Genomic DNA, 18,116 nt, shown 5'->3' on the forward strand with positions numbered 1-18,116 from the left:
TAGTTTTAAAAAGTGAGTACTGAGTTTGGCATCACTTTACCTAGCTACACCGGTGAGTGTATTCTTAAACCACAGAGCTGCCAACACCACCCAGATTTTCGGTTTTGTTTTTGCTGGTACTCAAAACGAACACGAGCATTAATGTACGAAAACAAATGTCGAACCGTAGTGTGATGTATACCATAAACGATTGACTTCCATGTCTCGAGCTAAACACAACTGGCTACTAAAACGAATGCGTTCTCCAGCATGCGAGAACATGTCTTGAGAAATGGATTGAAATGGCATCGATTCGAACATTGGCCGCCCATGGCAACTCTGGTGGATGGGGAATACAAGCGAGACAGTGTCACAAGAATCTGATTCAATGTGTTGATGTACAAACACATCAAATCACAACTCACAAATCGTCTCCCAGTGGGTTCTAATATTTGATGAGCAGTCAGCGCTCATCTGCTGATTGCTTGACACTACGATGTTGAGACGATGTTTTCTCTATACGAATGGTTACCCAGTTACTCAACTCGTTCAGTGATGCTTTTGAAACCGATTTGCAGGTGAGCTGAACTCGGTGATGATGAAGTACTGAGTTGATTATTGCCAGCCCTGTCTTCAATACATCACAAGCACCGATCAACCAGCCGATGCATTCACCAAGGGGTTACCAAAAAGTACGCACAGAAGGTTATTCAAAGTGCTGAATGTACAAATTGTGGGGAAGTGTTGAAATATACATTTCATCCGTGGTAGCGATCAATTTGTCATTTTTGGCAATTGTTGTGTACAGATGTTAGTTTTTGTACAATCTTTTAGTTCAGTGTATAATTTGAAATTAGTTCACTTTCAAGAACTGTCCAAAGAGCTAAAATAAAGTTAGAAGATTTCGGATGCTGGCATTCTCAGTTTGACCGTAAAACCGTATAGTTTAGTTTTTCCTTTAAAATGTTCATTCCGAAAGCCTGCTGGAATACTTACCTGGTTACCTGTTGCTGGACCTGTTGGGAGTTCTCGCTGGTATACTTACCTAACCCGCTCTTGGACCTTTGATGTTTCCTCCGGTTGAAAGCTGAATTTGAAAGATAAAGTTTTGTAAAGGTGAGTTGAAATCCTAAGAAAGTAAAATAGATATTTAACAATGGCGACGAGGAAAAGTGAGTTCATTTGATAAAACTTTTCTCTATTTTACGGCCTCAGTTGCAAAAAAAGAGTGTTGAAAAGTTACCGTTGTGGTATCGATTTTCTCACTATTAAGCAAATGCTTTGAATCCAGGTTATCTGCAAATCATACGGTAAAGAGTAAAAAAATATACGTAAGTAGAGTGATACATTTTACAAATTGTTTTCGGGATAATAAAATATTTCGCCATTTTGTTCAGTGGCGTTGGTTTGGCATTGTTCTTTCAATTCAATAATTTGCATGGCAATGGAACTATTGTAAAAGCGAACATATTAAGAGTGTTTTTTTTTTGTAGGTTTTGGATTTCGACAGTTCACATATATTCAAGAACGCCAAAGGGTGAATCAAATAACGGATCGACGATTGTCGAAGATACAAGAAAAGAGGAAATTTATATACATAATACGACGGCTAATTGGCTGACGGCTGACAGCAGAAGGAAGTTTGGAAATGCAGCTGAAGTCACAAATGGCACATCATACCACTCTATTGGTTGCAAACAGAGATGAATTCGTGGGGCCGAACTTGGTTCTGACGATTAAACTCTCAACTGGGAGTAGTGATGCAGAAGGCGATGAACGATTGTATGGATTCACGAACAAAACCATGGTGCTAATTAGGAAAAACGGACTTCGTTCTAAGGAGTCGGCGATTGTCGAACCAAGACGATCAATACCTTAGAATACGGCAAGGGCTGTAATCGGTAAGCTGATTTTAAAATATTCTTGGCAAAGGCAAATTTCATTTTTATAAAAGTAATTGATTTTTTCCGTGATAACAACTCGTTCTGAATTTGAGTTGTTAGAATAATTTTTCTTCTATTCTAAAAGGGGAAGAGCTGTTGTGTATAGATGTTAGTTTTTGTACAATCTTTTAGTTCAGTGTATAATTTGAAATTAGTTCACTTTCAAGAACTGTCCAAAGAGCTAAAATAAAGTTAGAAGATTTCGGATGCTGGCATTCTCAGTTTGACCGTAAAACCGTATAGTTTAGTTTTTCCTTTAAAATGTTCATTCCGAAAGCCTGCTGGAATACTTACCTGGTTACCTGTTGCTGGACCTGTTGGGAGTTCTCGCTGGTATACTTACCTAACCCGCTCTTGGACCTTTGATGTTTCCTCCGGTTGAAAGCTGAATTTGAAAGATAAAGTTTTGTAAAGGTGAGTTGAAATCCTAAGAAAGTAAAATAGATATTTAACAGCAATATGTGCTTGTGAATCGCTATCAGCACAAACAAAATACGGCGAGAGGATATCTCACCACAAGAAGTAAGAAGTGACGCAGAAAGCAAGCGGGGAACGCAAGCTTTCTGCGCACAATAAACAACAAGACAATAGTAGCTATCTCTCTTTGTGTGGATACGATACGCACTGCTGCTGAACAATACCATATGATCGACAGTGGTCGATCATTGTAGTATAGTTAAACATCGCTTGAGTAATATGTACTATATTAAGAACTAGGCTAAGCTTGTAAATAAAGTTACCTCAATTTAACCTGAAGTGAAGTACTCTGCTTTATTTTGTTCTATTCACTTCAACAGAAACTAAAAGCAGTGGTTGATTCAACAATGCTGAAGATCAGCAAAACTTGAGCTAATGTTGAAAAGTTTTATGAATTTATATTCTAAAACAAGAACAACAAAAAAATTTCATTAAACTCTATTTTATTTTCGCATCAAATCAAATGATAATATACCTGGTGAGATATTGCTTAGCATTGCTTGATAGCAGCAGTTGATCCAAGGCTCTATCCGGTGGAGTTTTTCCTGAAGCAGGAATTGGCAGCATGAAAGAAATTATTAGCCAAGTCCAGATGCAAACCTCGATACCCACCTGCGATTTTCCGTCGGATTCGAGCGAATCCGGGAATCAAATGATAATCTTCGTTTTCATAAATCGCTTGATGTTGTTTCTACAGCGACTTATAATGAATAATAAACCGTTCACGAGATTTTTATTTCACTGGAAAACATAACCGTTGCCGGCAAAATTGTTGAAAAATTGAATTTCAACGACGGAAACTAGTAAGGCTACAAACTTTACTTACCTGTAAGACCTACCAAAGTACACAGTCACAATATAGAATATTTTTTCAAATCCATGTGTTACCCATGTACGAAATTTTCTGCTAAATTGTAACTTTATGTGACAATAACAGTACACCCGTTCATTGACAATTTGTATAGTCAGCACAAATGAAATACATAGTAGGTTGAAAAACACTATACGATAATGTGCTTACTACATAAGTTCTTTTGATATGGACTACATGAATAGTGTTTTCAAACTTCATAATCGTCTTTTAAACCATGTATCTATTTATGGTAACATTATTATATTGTGAACATATTTACATGGTAGCAATAACTATTTCGCTTCTTATATATCAAGGCTCGAGAGCAATTTCACCTTACTAGAAATTGTGCTTTTAACTATTTGTTCTTATATTTGAGATGACTGCAATTCGATAGTCCTACGACAAAAGGGCCTCACTGCAAATGAGAGCCTCTCTTTGTTTACTTTCTCTTTTTAATATTACGGAGCCATTATTGCAAATTCTTTATAGTTTCCAATATAAATCGAAAGCTTGTAGTTTTACCTTGAAAGTTTTGCGAAGAGTAAAGCGTCAAATATAAAATTAGTTCGGTAAATCGTGAAAGAAAACGTAAACAAAGAGAAACTGTCATTTGCAGTTGGGCCCTTTTGTCGTGGGACGGTCGAATTGTCAGGATGACCATGCCAGAAAAGTCATAAATACAAATAGTTTAGTCAAGTCGTAGTCTTTGTTGTCTAGTAGTTTATACAATACAAATGGTGAATAGTCATATATCATGATTGTTGACACTTTTTATAGTATGTTCACATTAGCGCTGATATCAAGTGATATACGGATATACTTGATATCCGATGATATCATGTGCGATATCACTTGATATCCCATACAATTTGATGTCAACGCGTATCACCATTTTGGCATGATATCCGGGATATCATGTACGATATCCAGGGCTTGTATTGTGAATCCTCAAACGAACGAAGCAACAAAAAACATCTGCTGTGAACATTTTGCTTGACATAGCTGAATGAGAGACCTATATTAGAGAGAAACTGAATGCGTGAGAGTATATGCAACTGAGCAGATCAATTCCCTTGCCTAGCTCTCAATCTCAGTTAACACATGAAATAAGCAATCCATGGCAATGTAATGAAATGTAGGATTCGCTCTCGTTAGTATTGTATGAGAAAGAAGGCCTTTATTCACGACGTGCTACATGACGCGAAGCAAAGTCAAATAGGCAATGTTTACGGTGTTTTCACAGTGTAGGTTTACAGAAATCATTTTTGAACATAATGTTCGCATTCTAAGACTAAATTTGATCACATTTCAAACATATTTTAAACATTTTATAGCAGAAATTTTGCATTGGAGCCCATTTTCAGAACGATCAATTTGTTTCTTGGTAGTTTACATTGTGTACATATCCTAGAAACATTAAAAGCAATGTTCTTTAAATTAATATTCATCGGAACTAAAAGTTATGAATCTAGTTTCTTCATAGGTATCTACAATATGAGAACCATTCATCAAATGCTAACCTCGTGAAGCAAAGGTCACAGATAGCTAGCATATTCATGAACTAATAAACGAACGAAGCATCTCTCCTTACTTGGGTTGCGCTGTGAATTCTACCTGTCATACGAATGTGTGCGAATAGCACAGATGGTGAAACACTTTTGTTAATATTCGTTGCTTCAATTTGCAAGCCCTGACGATATCATGTCGAGTTGTCAAAAATCGCAACTAGCAACACGGATAATGGCATTGAACGTCCTCATTTATGAACGTCACTTTGAAAGTGACAATAAACAATCATTATAATTTCAAATTTCTTAACGAATACTGGCGTTCGAAGACCATTAATTGCAAGACTTCAATTATTAATTGAATTGTAGGAGAGATAAGCAATATTATTGATCTTACTCGTAATGGAAACATTCAATATGACAATTTGATTGTCAAACGATATCATTTCGATCATATGTGAACACTCCCACGTGATATGCATATCATCTCGGTATATCATGTGATATAAGCGCTAATGTGAACATGGTATTAAGCGTATAGTTGAAATGACAATGAAAAACAGGTTACGGTTACTATGGTTTTTTTCTTAGTGTAGAATTATATATAGATATCCAGTATCTCTAGCTTCATACCGATTTCGAACTCGTTTTTCAGTGGACCAACGGCCTGTTTCGGCAGGAGCAGGCAACTTCCGGACTCACGCAGGCACTCGGTCCAGTTGAACACATGAAAACTTTTATACTGGAATGGTCCGGACGATGTAGTCAAAAACTGTAACTAATTAACATTTTTCTCAAATATTTACACTACTTACACTTTAGCCCTGTTCGCCATTTTCAAAATCGAGTTTATCACACTGGAAATTCACGTAGATTGTTTGACGTTTGGTCAATTCACGTAAATCTTATGTGATGACTCTATTCATTTTACGGGATGTTCGTATAACATTCATTTTCGTCACGTAAAATATTCAATTTGACATTTGAAACCATTTTACGTGATTTTTCAAGTAAATCAAACGTGAATTTTTATTTGAGTGTAAAAATCTGATATATTTCCCTTTTGACTTCAACCAATACATAAAATAGTAATTCTCTGGTGCCTAAATTTGATATGAACTGATAGGTAAATGTGATATGAAGAGTACATTACATTTTACCTATGAAATACATAACTTTGAATGGATTATGCAATAAACAAATTTTAAATGCCAGTCCATTAAAATCTACGTGATTAGTAGGATGGAAAATATTCACATAACTTTTCACGTATTATGATTATTATTTTGAGTGTGATAGATTTTTGCGTCGTCATTTTGAAAAATGAAATGGCAACGCTGATATAGTCTGACAGTTGTGGACTCGCCTCAATCGTTAACAAGAAGAATAATATTTTTCCGCATATTTATATTGGAACGATTAAAAGACTAAAACTTATTTATTTGCACGGGTAAATGATCTTTTCGTTGTACATTAATATATATCTATTGACAATAAACTTATTGCTATAATACTTCTCCAAATCTCAAGCAACCCACCCAAGCTGAGCACAAAATGGATCCAATAATTGACTGGCAAATATCTCGACACGATATCAAATCCCGAGGACAGTATTTATTAGAAACCGGCAAATGGGCTGATTGTCATTTTTTAGTTGGTCAAGAACCGAATCATCAGATGTTGGCCGGTCATAAATTAATATTAGCAATGGCATCACCCGTGTTTGAAGCTATGTTTTACGGTGGGCTCGCCGAGAAAAATGATCCCATTCCTATTTTGGACTTGGATCCTTCTGCTTTCAAATCATTATTAGAGTAAATTAACTGATTAATAATTTTAAAAAATAGATTTTTTATACTTTTCCCCCTTTGTTTTTCAGGTACATTTACACCGATAAAATCAGTATCAATTCAGTTGACAAAGCTTGCGAGCTGTGCTATGGAGCCAAAAAATACATGCTCCCTCATGTGGTCGAACAATGTATCACATTTCTATGGTCAGATTTGTGTCCCAAGAATGTGTGTCGTGCTTACGAATTTGCTAAACTTTTCGAGGAACCCCGTTTAATGGAGAAATGTTTACAAATAATGTGCACCAAATCAATGGATGTAATCCAAGATTCAAGTTTCGAAGATGTTGAACTTAGCACGATTGTTACAATACTCGATCAAGATGTACTTAACATTGATTCGGAACTTAATCTTTTCTGGGCCATCAACAAATATGCTGAAAAACATGGCTTGTGTGCCAGTCGCAATCATGAAACAAGCCAGTCTAGTAGTGAACATGAACCAGTCGCCTCGCCACAGTCACCACTTAACCTGGATGTTGAAGCCAGCTCATCTAATGATCAAAGTAACAATCAAAACATCATCGGAAATAATGAACATGTTGGCCCAGCTGTAGTAATTGCGAATGCAGGTCGTCAACAAGAACTACCTACTATTCGTGATGCCATACGTCGTATCCGTTTCCTATCATTAAGTCCTCAACAATTTGCTGATGGGCCAGCTCGAACTAACTTACTGACGCAATCGGAAGCATTCGCTATTTTAATGAACATTTCTACTTCAAACAGTTGTTATCCAATGCCAGAGGGATTCACAACAAATAAAAACCCAAGAAACGCTTTCACCGACTCTTCCCCACCTAGTCCAATACCTGGTCCTAGCGGAAATCTTGCACCTATGGCTCTTAGACCAGGCACCACAACTAGTGGATTATTTCCACAACATGTTCCACCACCGCAACCGGCACCTCTACCAACTAAAACTGTTCCAGCTCCTGCTCCAGCTCCGGTACCATCAACACATTCGGATGACACGGAAAACCCATACTATTTAGAAGAGATGCGAAACAACGATTCTAATTACGACCGTAAATATTACTGTCGTAGAATTATGCGGCAGCAGACAGAATGTCTCAACACATCCGTATTAGATTGTTCATTAACATTTATAGTGGACCGTTCGGTTTGTATCACCGGAATTGAAGTCCCCACCCAAGTGCAAGGTTCGACTATAGTTGGAAACGATCGATATTCAGAATTATTGTATGCTCATTTGCTCGATGCACATGGTTCGCGCCTTACTTACACTCACTGTAATCAACGCGTTCAGTACAACTCTATGCTGGAAATATCTTTCGATCGACCAGTATTCATTCAAAGACACAAAATGTATAAGATAGGTGTCGTTTTCAACAAAGTCGGATGGTATCCAGTAAGCCAATCAGTAACGAAGGTCAATTGTGACAACGTTGGCTTTACGTTTTGCGTTGGATCACAATCAGAATCAGTGCGTGATGGTCTCATTCGAACTATCGTATTTACATACACTCGAGACGGAATTTCGTACACATAAGGCAATACATAAATTGGAATTTAACGTGCAATCACATCATTCAACAGAAATAAAAGAAATTCGTAAATGATTGGCGCATGATATACTGCTATTTCAATTCAACTTCTCTATTTCGTATTCAAAATTAATTTATGCTAAATATATTATAGAAAAATACATCAGACTAAATTGTATTACGATATGATGACCGGCAAAAAGTCAAAGACATGGTATTAGATTCGTTTTGTGGAGCTCGATCTTTCTGTTTTTTTTTCATAATTATATTTTGTTGAAGTTTTGATGTATTCCAACAAAATGTGAAAACATTTTGTCTTTCAAATTATTCACCCTCATTCTTGTTTACGGCCATATGCGATACGTGCGAAAGTATATCAAATTCGTATTCCCGTTTACGCTCGAATCAATTACCTTTTAAAAATCGTACAAGCATAAAAACAACGCCCATCCAACTTTAAACTATCATTTCTGGTACTGATTTTATTTGTAATTAAAAATCTTTGCTATTATTTGTCATTGAACTTGTTATTTCGCTGACTTTGTATCATCATGCTTGCTTACGTCCGTATCGACTATTCGACGAACACGTTTTCGAACGAATGCGAACAAGCCATTCTTGTTTTCACTCGAACATGTACGTGAGTTTTGTATCTGGACGACCCCGGCACTAGATGCAGGTCATCAGTACAAAGAAAATAATTAACACGAACGATAACGACTATAAAACTTATTTATTACCGAACACGTTAAAATGGTACATACTGACAGCGTATCCGAAATTATACATTACTGGACGTATACTACTTACACTCTGGACGGATACTATCTGACGGAAATTGACAACCGCAATTATTCACATATATACGCATCTCCAGCATCTCACTACGACAGCTATACAGTCAAGTGAGAGTCAAGCGGTTTGCGGAGTACCGGGTGGTAGGGTTGTCCTCAACATCTCCCCTCTTAATAAAGGTGGTAGGGATCGAACCTGTGAGGCTGTCTTCTTGCACGAGAAGAACGCCTAGGAAGATCTACCACAGACTCCACTTCGATGGCTGACTCGAATTCAGTCGATGTTGATGAAGACGGTAACGCTGGTGTGTCACTCGATGCTGATGACGTTGACATAGACGAACTTGTTGCAACATCGTGTTGAGGCGTAGATGTCGCACGAGCCGGCGTCGAACCCAATGGAACATGCTCAGGACTAGAGGAAGGTGTTAATGTAGGTGACGATGCGGTAACACTCGGGTCAACCGATGATGTTCCAGCAACCGACGACTGACTAGTTAGATTCCAAACATTCAACAGAATATCGAGCGGCAACGGAGACTGACGAGATGTGGTTTGCTCTACGAGTCCTTTCATTTCCATACCCGCAGACAGACGGCTTCGAAGCTGGTTCACATGTGAGCGTAACATTCTGCGATCTTCAATCCACATATTATACATAACATCTCTGATTTTCTCAACGATTGTTCCTGGAGCCCACTTCCATCCGTTACGACTATGTAGCTTGGCATAAACTGAGTCGTTACGATTGAAGCATCTAGGTTGTCTAGGATTTTCGAATGTTGACACTGGTGGATGTAGCGGCGAAGAACGCAGGAGCTCGAGACACGTGCGAATCCTTCGACCGAACATTGCTTCGGATGGCGAAATATTGTCTGGTAAGGCTCGGTTGGGCGTGCTTCGATACGTAAGCAAGAAAATATTCAATGCATGTTGTATCGATCCTCTCTCCTCTCGAATTTTCTTCACGGCTCTATTAAATGTGTCCACAAATCGTTCCGCTAGGCCGTTTGATTGTGGATGAAACGGTGCTGTCGTAATATGATCGATTCCGTTGGAGATACAGAAATCGAGAAATTCGGCGCTTGTAAATTGAGAACCGTTGTCGCTAACTATTGTAACTGGCATACCGAATCTAGCAAACAAACTACGAAGAATGCTGATGGTTGCCACTGACGTTATACGGTTCGTTTGGATGATCTCAGGCCACTTGGTAAAAGCATCGACGACAATCAGATAATGATCGCCCAAAGATAAATAATAAAGACATGTACGTGCATATAAATATTTGTGAAAAATGTGGTTCGTTCCCGGTACCTTCTGAAATGACCGCACTCACCGCTTGGTGGAGCGCGAGATTAATTGCATTGTTATCATTTCAACCAAAGTGTGCCATAAAATCTTAATATATACAAATGAGCTACCGAATCGAAAGGGTTCTCACGGTTTGACATTTGCATTGTGAATGTATGATGGGAACTCAGCAGTGCAACCAATTTATCACCATTGGTGCCAGTTTCACGGAGGACCGTAGATGTCCGCCAAAAAAAGGTCGTGACTGTCATGTCTGGAAATTCGTTTGTGGATCGCCTTCGATTGGTCCTGCGTAGTCGATATGAACCCGCTGCCACGGAGCGGTCGGCTTGGACCACGATACTGGTGGAGCATGCGGAGGTGATCTGGCTACGGAAGCACACTGGTGGCTAGCTTTGACAAAATTGTCGATATCTGAATCCACACCGGGCCAATACACATAGCTTCGAGCTAGAGCTTTCATACGTTGCATTCCGGGGTGACCCAGATGGAGTTGTTCTAGACATCGTTTACGGTGCTGCGACGGAATGACGAGTCGCTCTGAAACTATGATACAACCATCTACCACAGAAAGTGATTCCTGTCTGGCGTGGAATCGTAGAATGTCTGATCCCGACAATTTGCCAACCGTTTTGAATGTAATGATATACCTTTCGAAGAACTGGATCTGCTTGTGTGCTTTGTGCGATGATTCTGAAATTTAGAGGTAACACTTTAACCGCATTTGACACGACTGACCTGAGATCCTCTTCTAGGTTGAGGCTCGCGATGACATAATCCTCTTCAGGCTTGACGTACTGATTGATCAAACGGGACAATAAATCGGTATTACCAAACTTGTGAGTGGGAACATATTCAATGTCGAAATCGTAGAGCAGGAGGTTCAGCGCGAAACGTTGAAGACGGTTAGCGGTGTAGATCGGAATTCCCTTCTTAGATCCGAAGATGCGAAGCAACGGTTGATGATCGGTTTGCAACCGAAAATGCCTTCCAAAAAGCATTTTATGGAATTTCGTAACGGCGAATATGATGACTAAACCCTCGCGATCCGGTTGACTGTAATTCTGCTCGGCTTTCGTTAGCGCTCTGGAAGCATGTTGAACGACCTTAATTGTGCCATCAGGAAACTTGTGACTTATCGTAGCGCCTAGACCAACGGAAGAAGCATCGGCCGATACGATTATCTCACGCTTAGGATCATAATGCGTAAGAAGTAGATCCGAGGAGAGAATTCTCTTCCATTTCTCGAACGCTTTCTGACATTCAGGTGTCCATTGGAACTTAGCATCAGATTTCAGAAGATTATCAAGCGGAAAACGTAACTCTCTCATGCTGGGCACGAACTTCCCATAATAGTTGATAGCACCGTGAAAAGATTGCACACCGGATACATCAGTAGGAGGGGGCATCTTGGATATCGCCTCAATCTTGGCTGGATCCGGACGTAAACCACGACTATCGATGACGTGTCCCACATACTGTACTTGCTGCTTACGGAATGCACACTTATCAACTCGTATTGTGAAACCGAAATCGCTTCAAGACTGCTTGTAAGTTACGATCATGTTTCTCTACATTTTGACCACCAACTATGACGTCATCAAGATAGCCACAGGTGCATTCTAGACCAGCTAGCATTGTGTCTATGATTTGTTGGAACGCACCAGGTGCAACTTTTACACAAGGCGGTAGACGGTTGTAGGAATAGAGACCACGATGTGTATTGATAGGGAGCAACTTACGGTACCACTCATCGACTTCCACCTGTAAGAAAGCGTCGGACAAATCAATCTGGCTGAATACCTGACAATTAGCCAGCTTGGCGAAAATATCATCCGGTAATGGAAGTGGATACTGATTTGGTTTAAGAGCTGCATTCAACCCAGTGGAATAATCTCCACAAATTCGTATAGAACCGTTAGCTTTACGGACGACGACGATCGGAGCGGCCCACTCCGAATATTCAGCCGACGTGATGATGTTAAGTTTTTGCATACGCTCTAGTTCCCGGTCAACGGCATTATACATTGCGTAAGCCACAGGACGTTTCAGACAGAAAATAGGACGAACATTTTCCTTCAGTTCCAGCTTGATTTTTGTTTTACAGCATAAACCTAACTGATCGTTGAAAACCTTAGGAAACATGGTTTTGAGTGTGATAGTTAATTTGGAGAGCTAAACACATGACAACAAAAAGGTTGAAACTGTCGACCATATCAGTGCCAAGTAAATGAAGTTGTTTTTCTGTGACATGGATTAGTTCACGTCGAGTGCACTTTCCAATAATGACATTAGATTCGAATTCACCATCGAGCTTCAAAATGCTACCAGATGCTGTTCTTGCCTTCACTGTCGCAGGAGATAAGGCAGGGCTGCAATTTCTATTCCGGACACGGCAACGGAAACAAATCTGCGTCGTTGCTGCACACTACAAACATCAACTACTACCACCTTCGCTGATACATCACGTTTCTTACGCCTGCTTCTGGATTTTCTGGATTTGGCACTATCGCCACAGACTAACAGACATGACAGTATGAGTAAATTCTTATAAAAATAATTTTTCGTGATGTACTAGTTCCACAGACTAACAGACAGGACACTCAAATTTGATTCTTCAATCATTTTAGCGGTCATTTCGAATATTCCATTATTTGGGACAGTACTCACATGTGTCATGATGGCGCCACGTTACCCTATCAAAAACATCATGTCTGTCATCTAGACTGTCTTTATTTTTTTCATTTACCAACAGAGTTGCCATTCATACAGAATTACCTGTAATGTATTGATTTGTATACGTCCATGCGAATTTCATGCAGGATACAGATTTAATACATATTGCCAAAGATAAACTGAAGATTACAATGTTCCATACGTTTCATTGAAAAATGTTGGGTCAGTAATCGTGAACCAGTTGGTTCAGTAATAATGTAATTTTATTGACCCTCCGTTAACAAGCGTCGACTAGTTCCGACAAAATGCCATGGAAACAATACAAGTTAGAAAGGAAGCACACATATGTTTACATTCAGCATATAATGATTTCTTGCCACAACTGATGCTTCATGGGATGAGGCTATAACAAACTAAATAAATTCTAGACAATGGTTCTAAGTAGTTTTTACTTTCTTATTCTAAGAATCACTGATATAAAGCGAAATTTCTCAATATCGTTCATACTGTAACTTGATATTTTTCCAAACATAAACAATCATTGTCATAGTTACGACACATCTAGTGATCACACACTTGTTGTTTTGCTTCAAAATACTCAAATTGACAGTGAACCGAGCTCATCGAGGGGTCCTATTCAAATGATACCTAAGAAATCGCAGACTACTCTATCTTGAGTTTATCTTTGATATTGCCTAAACTATATACATAATTGCGCCTACTTCTCATCCTCCAACTCAATAAAAAATCGAACCCGTTTTGTTACAATATTTACTTGCTTCTGGTCTGCCGCCACTTAATTTCGGGTGAAAACTACCAACACAATAAAAAATAGTCTAGATGAACAAATTTGAGTCGAATAAATGGTTACCCTCCAACATCAAGAAAAAGTTAAATATATTATCAACGTAATCCAATAAATCATTGTGACGATTCATTTTCAAATATTTTGATGAAATCAGGCATCCCTGCAAGCAGCTGATCGGTGTTGACAAACGAGGGGAAACCAACTAGTAAAAAAATTTTTACATAACACAAGGGGTGTACAGATAGTAAATAGTTCGCGCAGTACAATATAGGTGGAACTAGTGCATCACGAAAAATAATTTTTATTAGAATTTACTCATACTGTCATGTCTGTTAGTCTGTGCTAGTTCCACCTATATTGTACTGCGCGAACTATTTACTATCTGTACACCCCTTGTGTTATGTCAAAGTTTTTTTTACTAGTTGGTTTCCCCTCGTTTGTCAACACCGATCAGCTGCTTGCAGGGATGCCTGATTTCATCAAAATATTTGATAATGAATCGTCACAATAAATTATTGGATTACGTTGATAATATATTTAACTTTTTCGCGATGTTGGAAGGTAACCATTTATTTGACTCAGCGTTGTTCATCTAGACTATTTTTTATTGTGTTGGTAATTTTCACCCGAAATTAAGTGGCGGCAGACCAGAAGTAAGTAAGTATTATACAAAACGGGTTCGATTTTGTTGAAGGATGAGAAGTAGGCACAATTCTGTATATAGTTTTGGCAATATGTATTAAATCTGTATCCTGCATGAAATTCGCATGGACGTATACAAATCAATACATTACAGGTAATTCTGTATGAATGGCAGCTCTGTTGGTAAATGAAAAAAATAAACACATTGTAGATGACAGACAGGATGTTTTTGATAGGGTAACGTGGCGCCATCATGACACATGTGAGTACTGTCCCAAATAAAGGAATATTCGAAATGACCGTTAAAATGATTGAAGAATCTAATTTGAGTGTCCTGTCTGTTAGTCTGTGCTATCGCAGTATCCTTCATGATGTCCAAAAGAACCACAATCGGAACATTTGTGATTTTTATAACTGCAATCCTGACTGTAGTGTAACGAACCACAAAGCCAACACGGGTAACTTGGCTTCTTGACGGCATTAGAAGAATAACGTTTTGATTGCTCTCGGTCACGCTTGCCGAACCGCTTTCCACCAAACTTTCTAATTGATTGTACCTGACCGTACGGAGTCTGCGATCCAATCATGGCGCTGTCATGTTTAAGATTGAATATGCGCTGACACTCTTCTGAGAGCTGCTCCAAGTAACGTCATTACTGTCTTCGATTTTGGCGAGGAGACGGGTACGTATCTCGACATCACTCTCGGATTTCAGTCCACACACATACACCAAGCATTTGAACTGCTCCTCGCTAAGCCTTCCCAGCTCAAACTCCACACAAGCTTTGTTTACACGGCAGGCAAATGCTACGTGATCCTCAGTAGGATTCTTCGTTATTTGCAGACATCGGTAACGGCGACTAATAACCGATTCTTTCGCTCCAAACAGACTCTTAAGCTTGTTCACTGTCTGGACGAAGCTGAAATCTTTTGGCAGTTTGGGTAAAATGTAACTCACGTACCTCTCATGCTCTGCTAAACCCAACTTTCGCCTAAGCAAACGAACTTTTGCTTCGTCGTCTAATCTAGCAGCATCCTTCTCGAAAAGATCATCGTATCTGGAGTCCCTCTCAGCAGGCCGTTCAATTTTGTTGATTTTTGAGCGCTTGTTGAACGATATATTGCACGAAATATTCGTTCAATTTGCTGGAACGGTTTGTTGTTTTTTCTCTTGCAAAAATAGTGTGAATATTAAGTGTTACCTTTCCATAGAAAGAAAATTTGTTGTTATTCTACGTGAAGTAGAAGTATTGTGCAGGTATGTATTGTTAGTTTAAACAAATAAGTGTAAAAAACTTCAGAAATTCTGCAGTAAAACTAGTCCAACGGGGCTCCAACTCCTCATGTTAAAAATGGCTCAACAATGGACCTCTGTCTGCCGGGTTTGTTGAACGAAAAAAATGGCATTCGGTTCAACGGTCTGTTTCAAAATCGGCAAACGAAGGTCCCGTGTTGGCCTCCCGTTGAACGATTGATTGGACTTTCATTGGACCAATGATCCAACGTATTGGACCAATGAAGGACCACCGTTGAACGTTTTTTTCTAAGTGGGGTACCACACTGCAAAGGTTCCATTATTTTCAGCATCGTACCGGAATTCCTTAATGTTGCTGGCCAAAGAATCAAGTAACTGTTCCGGATTTGGTGGCACTTGAACGTTAATCGACGATGCGATACTGCGAAGGGACTGTTGTTGCTGCTCATCAGATTGTTGCTGTCGGTGTACCAGCTGAGCCATTAACTGCTGGTGTTGAAGCGGACTTTGTGCCATCGTCTGCTACATCATCTGCATTATTTGCATCATCATATTTCCACTAGCCTGTGATTGTGATTGATGAGGTGGAATGGTTGGCAATTGCTGCTGCTGCGAAACAGACACTGGAATGAACGGCTGCTGCTGTTGATGTGACGTCACAACGGGAGCAAAAATTTGCTGCTGTTAACGGGCCGCCGGCGCGGTATTAATCGGCAGGTTCAACTGCTGTCGCTGATTTAACTCTTCCGGGGGGTCAACACCATTCTGTCCGTTCTGATCATTACCGTTATCAGCCATCTCACTCCACTTTCGTTTCTTCCGCGTGGGAGACGAAATGTTTGGTTAGGTTTTCTATTCGGTACAAGAAAACTAACTACACACGCGAATACTCGTCGCCACTTTTGTATCTGGACGACCCCGGTACTAGATGCGGGTCATCAGTACAAAGAAAATAATTAACACGAACGATAACGACTCTAAAACTTATTTATTACCGAACACGTTAAAATGGTACATACTGACAGCGTATCCGAAATTATACATTACTGGACGTATACTACTTATACTCTGGACGGATACTATCTGACGGAAATTGACAACCGCAATTATTCACATATATACGCATCTCCAGCATCTCACTACGACAGCTATACAGTCAAGTGAGAGCCTAGCGGTTTGCGGAGTACCGGGTGGTACCGCGCGATAGGGTTGTCCTCAACAGTGAGGCAGCGCAGGTATTTTTTGTCGTGAATACGACTTACTTTACTATGAGGTGCCTTTTCAAAATTAGCCATATGGAAGAATGGGCAGAACTTAATCGCGAATATCTCGACTTGTATTAAAGGCAGCAACATAATTCTTTCACCATTTCATCAAAAATATGATCAGGAATTTAGGAATTTATTTTGAACAGTGTGAGATAACCACAAACAACTCAAATATTAAGTTTTCTCAAATTTTGAAAACAACGCGGAAAACTCTTTACTTTTGCTTGGCTTTTTCGCGCAAGGACGACGATTTTGAGGTAGTCAGGCACATATCTTCAACTGACTGCGTATAAAAGGGGAACCGTAGTCGAAATTCGACCATTTCTTCTTGTGCGTTGGATGGAAACAGACGTCGCGGGACCAGCAGCTTCGGAGAGTGAACCTTCTGCGTGGTTAAAAACCTCAAACGCTCAGGTCGCAACTCTCATTTGGACTTCAGTCGTCAGGTGGAGCAGTCGGCAATGAAAGCAGAACTTCTGTTCTTGGTTCTAGATTTAGTTCTTGAACTCAGATCCAGTTCCTTATTCTAGAATTCTATTCGGTTCTTTTTAGAACCATAATACTCTCAAAGAATTATGCGAAATTTTGCTTTACTGTACTCTATACGGCCCATTTTTATTATAAAGAACTATCTAGTTATTTCATTTTATTTAATTGCGTTTCAGAATGATTAATGTAACTAATCTGTAATTTAGTCTAGGCGCATCGTTTGAAATTCTAGTAGTGAAAAAGGGGAAAGTTGCACAATTCACACAATCGATCAACTACCAATTCGAATTCGGAAGTATAAAGAAATTGTGTCAGTTTTATTCGTATTCACGACATCCAGTTATGTCTCTGACATTACACACCCGTACTTTTTTAGGAAGATTTCAAGCATCAAGGGAGTGACGAATGCTACATAATAAATAAATATCGTACTCAGGACCAATTTTATTCAAGTCGGTAAATACAATACAATTAAACTTCGTGCAAAGTAAAAAAAAGTACTTAAAACAGCAGTCCGATCAGTAGTATCTGCGAAAAATATGCAGTGGTGGTAAAGCATCGATTCCGAACACGCAAAACGTGTTCGTTCCGAACTAAAAAGCGATCCACCATCGCGAGTATAAATTTGCCGATACCATCGTTCGAGACAGCATCGCCGAACCAAGAAGCGATGCTGATGGTGGAAGAACCGATGCTTTAGTTTGTGAGCCTATCGTTACTAGTACGTTCATGAACATCCGATTCGAGTAC

The 18,116-nt window shown here is 39.3% G+C and overlaps 4 protein-coding genes across 4 annotated transcripts; 1 reads left to right on the top strand and 3 right to left on the bottom strand.

The window, feature by feature from the left end:
* Window positions 1–6,095: 6,095 nt before the first annotated feature.
* LOC131425173 (uncharacterized) lies at window positions 6,096–8,281 on the top strand. Its single transcript, XM_058586825.1, has 3 exons — window positions 6,096–6,213; window positions 6,294–6,577; window positions 6,643–8,281. The coding sequence occupies exons 2-3, from the start codon at window positions 6,318–6,320 to the stop codon at window positions 8,123–8,125; spliced, it is 1,743 nt and encodes a 580-aa protein (XP_058442808.1). The 5' UTR covers window positions 6,096–6,213; window positions 6,294–6,317; the 3' UTR covers window positions 8,126–8,281.
* Window positions 8,282–8,883: 602 nt separating this feature from the next.
* LOC131440162 (uncharacterized protein K02A2.6-like) lies at window positions 8,884–10,737 on the bottom strand. The gene has a single exon (XM_058611213.1). The coding sequence runs from the start codon at window positions 10,040–10,042 to the stop codon at window positions 9,086–9,088; it is 957 nt and encodes a 318-aa protein (XP_058467196.1). The 5' UTR covers window positions 10,043–10,737; the 3' UTR covers window positions 8,884–9,085.
* Window positions 10,738–11,737: 1,000 nt separating this feature from the next.
* Window positions 11,738–12,373, bottom strand: LOC131427023 (uncharacterized protein K02A2.6-like). The gene has a single exon (XM_058589900.1). It carries the CDS (start codon window positions 12,371–12,373, stop codon window positions 11,738–11,740), a length of 636 nt encoding a protein of 211 aa, XP_058445883.1.
* A 2,322-nt stretch (window positions 12,374–14,695) lies between these two features.
* On the bottom strand, window positions 14,696–16,821 carry LOC131427032 (uncharacterized). The gene is made up of 3 exons (XM_058589913.1): window positions 15,911–16,821; window positions 14,977–15,421; window positions 14,696–14,926 (listed from the first exon to the last, which is right to left on the bottom strand). The coding sequence occupies exons 1-3, from the start codon at window positions 16,123–16,125 to the stop codon at window positions 14,696–14,698; spliced, it is 891 nt and encodes a 296-aa protein (XP_058445896.1). The 5' UTR covers window positions 16,126–16,821.
* Between the last annotated feature and the right edge of the window lie 1,295 nt (window positions 16,822–18,116).

Source organism: Malaya genurostris, chromosome 1 (genome assembly GCF_030247185.1).
Source record: "Malaya genurostris strain Urasoe2022 chromosome 1, Malgen_1.1, whole genome shotgun sequence".
NCBI lineage: Eukaryota > Metazoa > Arthropoda > Insecta > Diptera > Culicidae > Malaya > Malaya genurostris.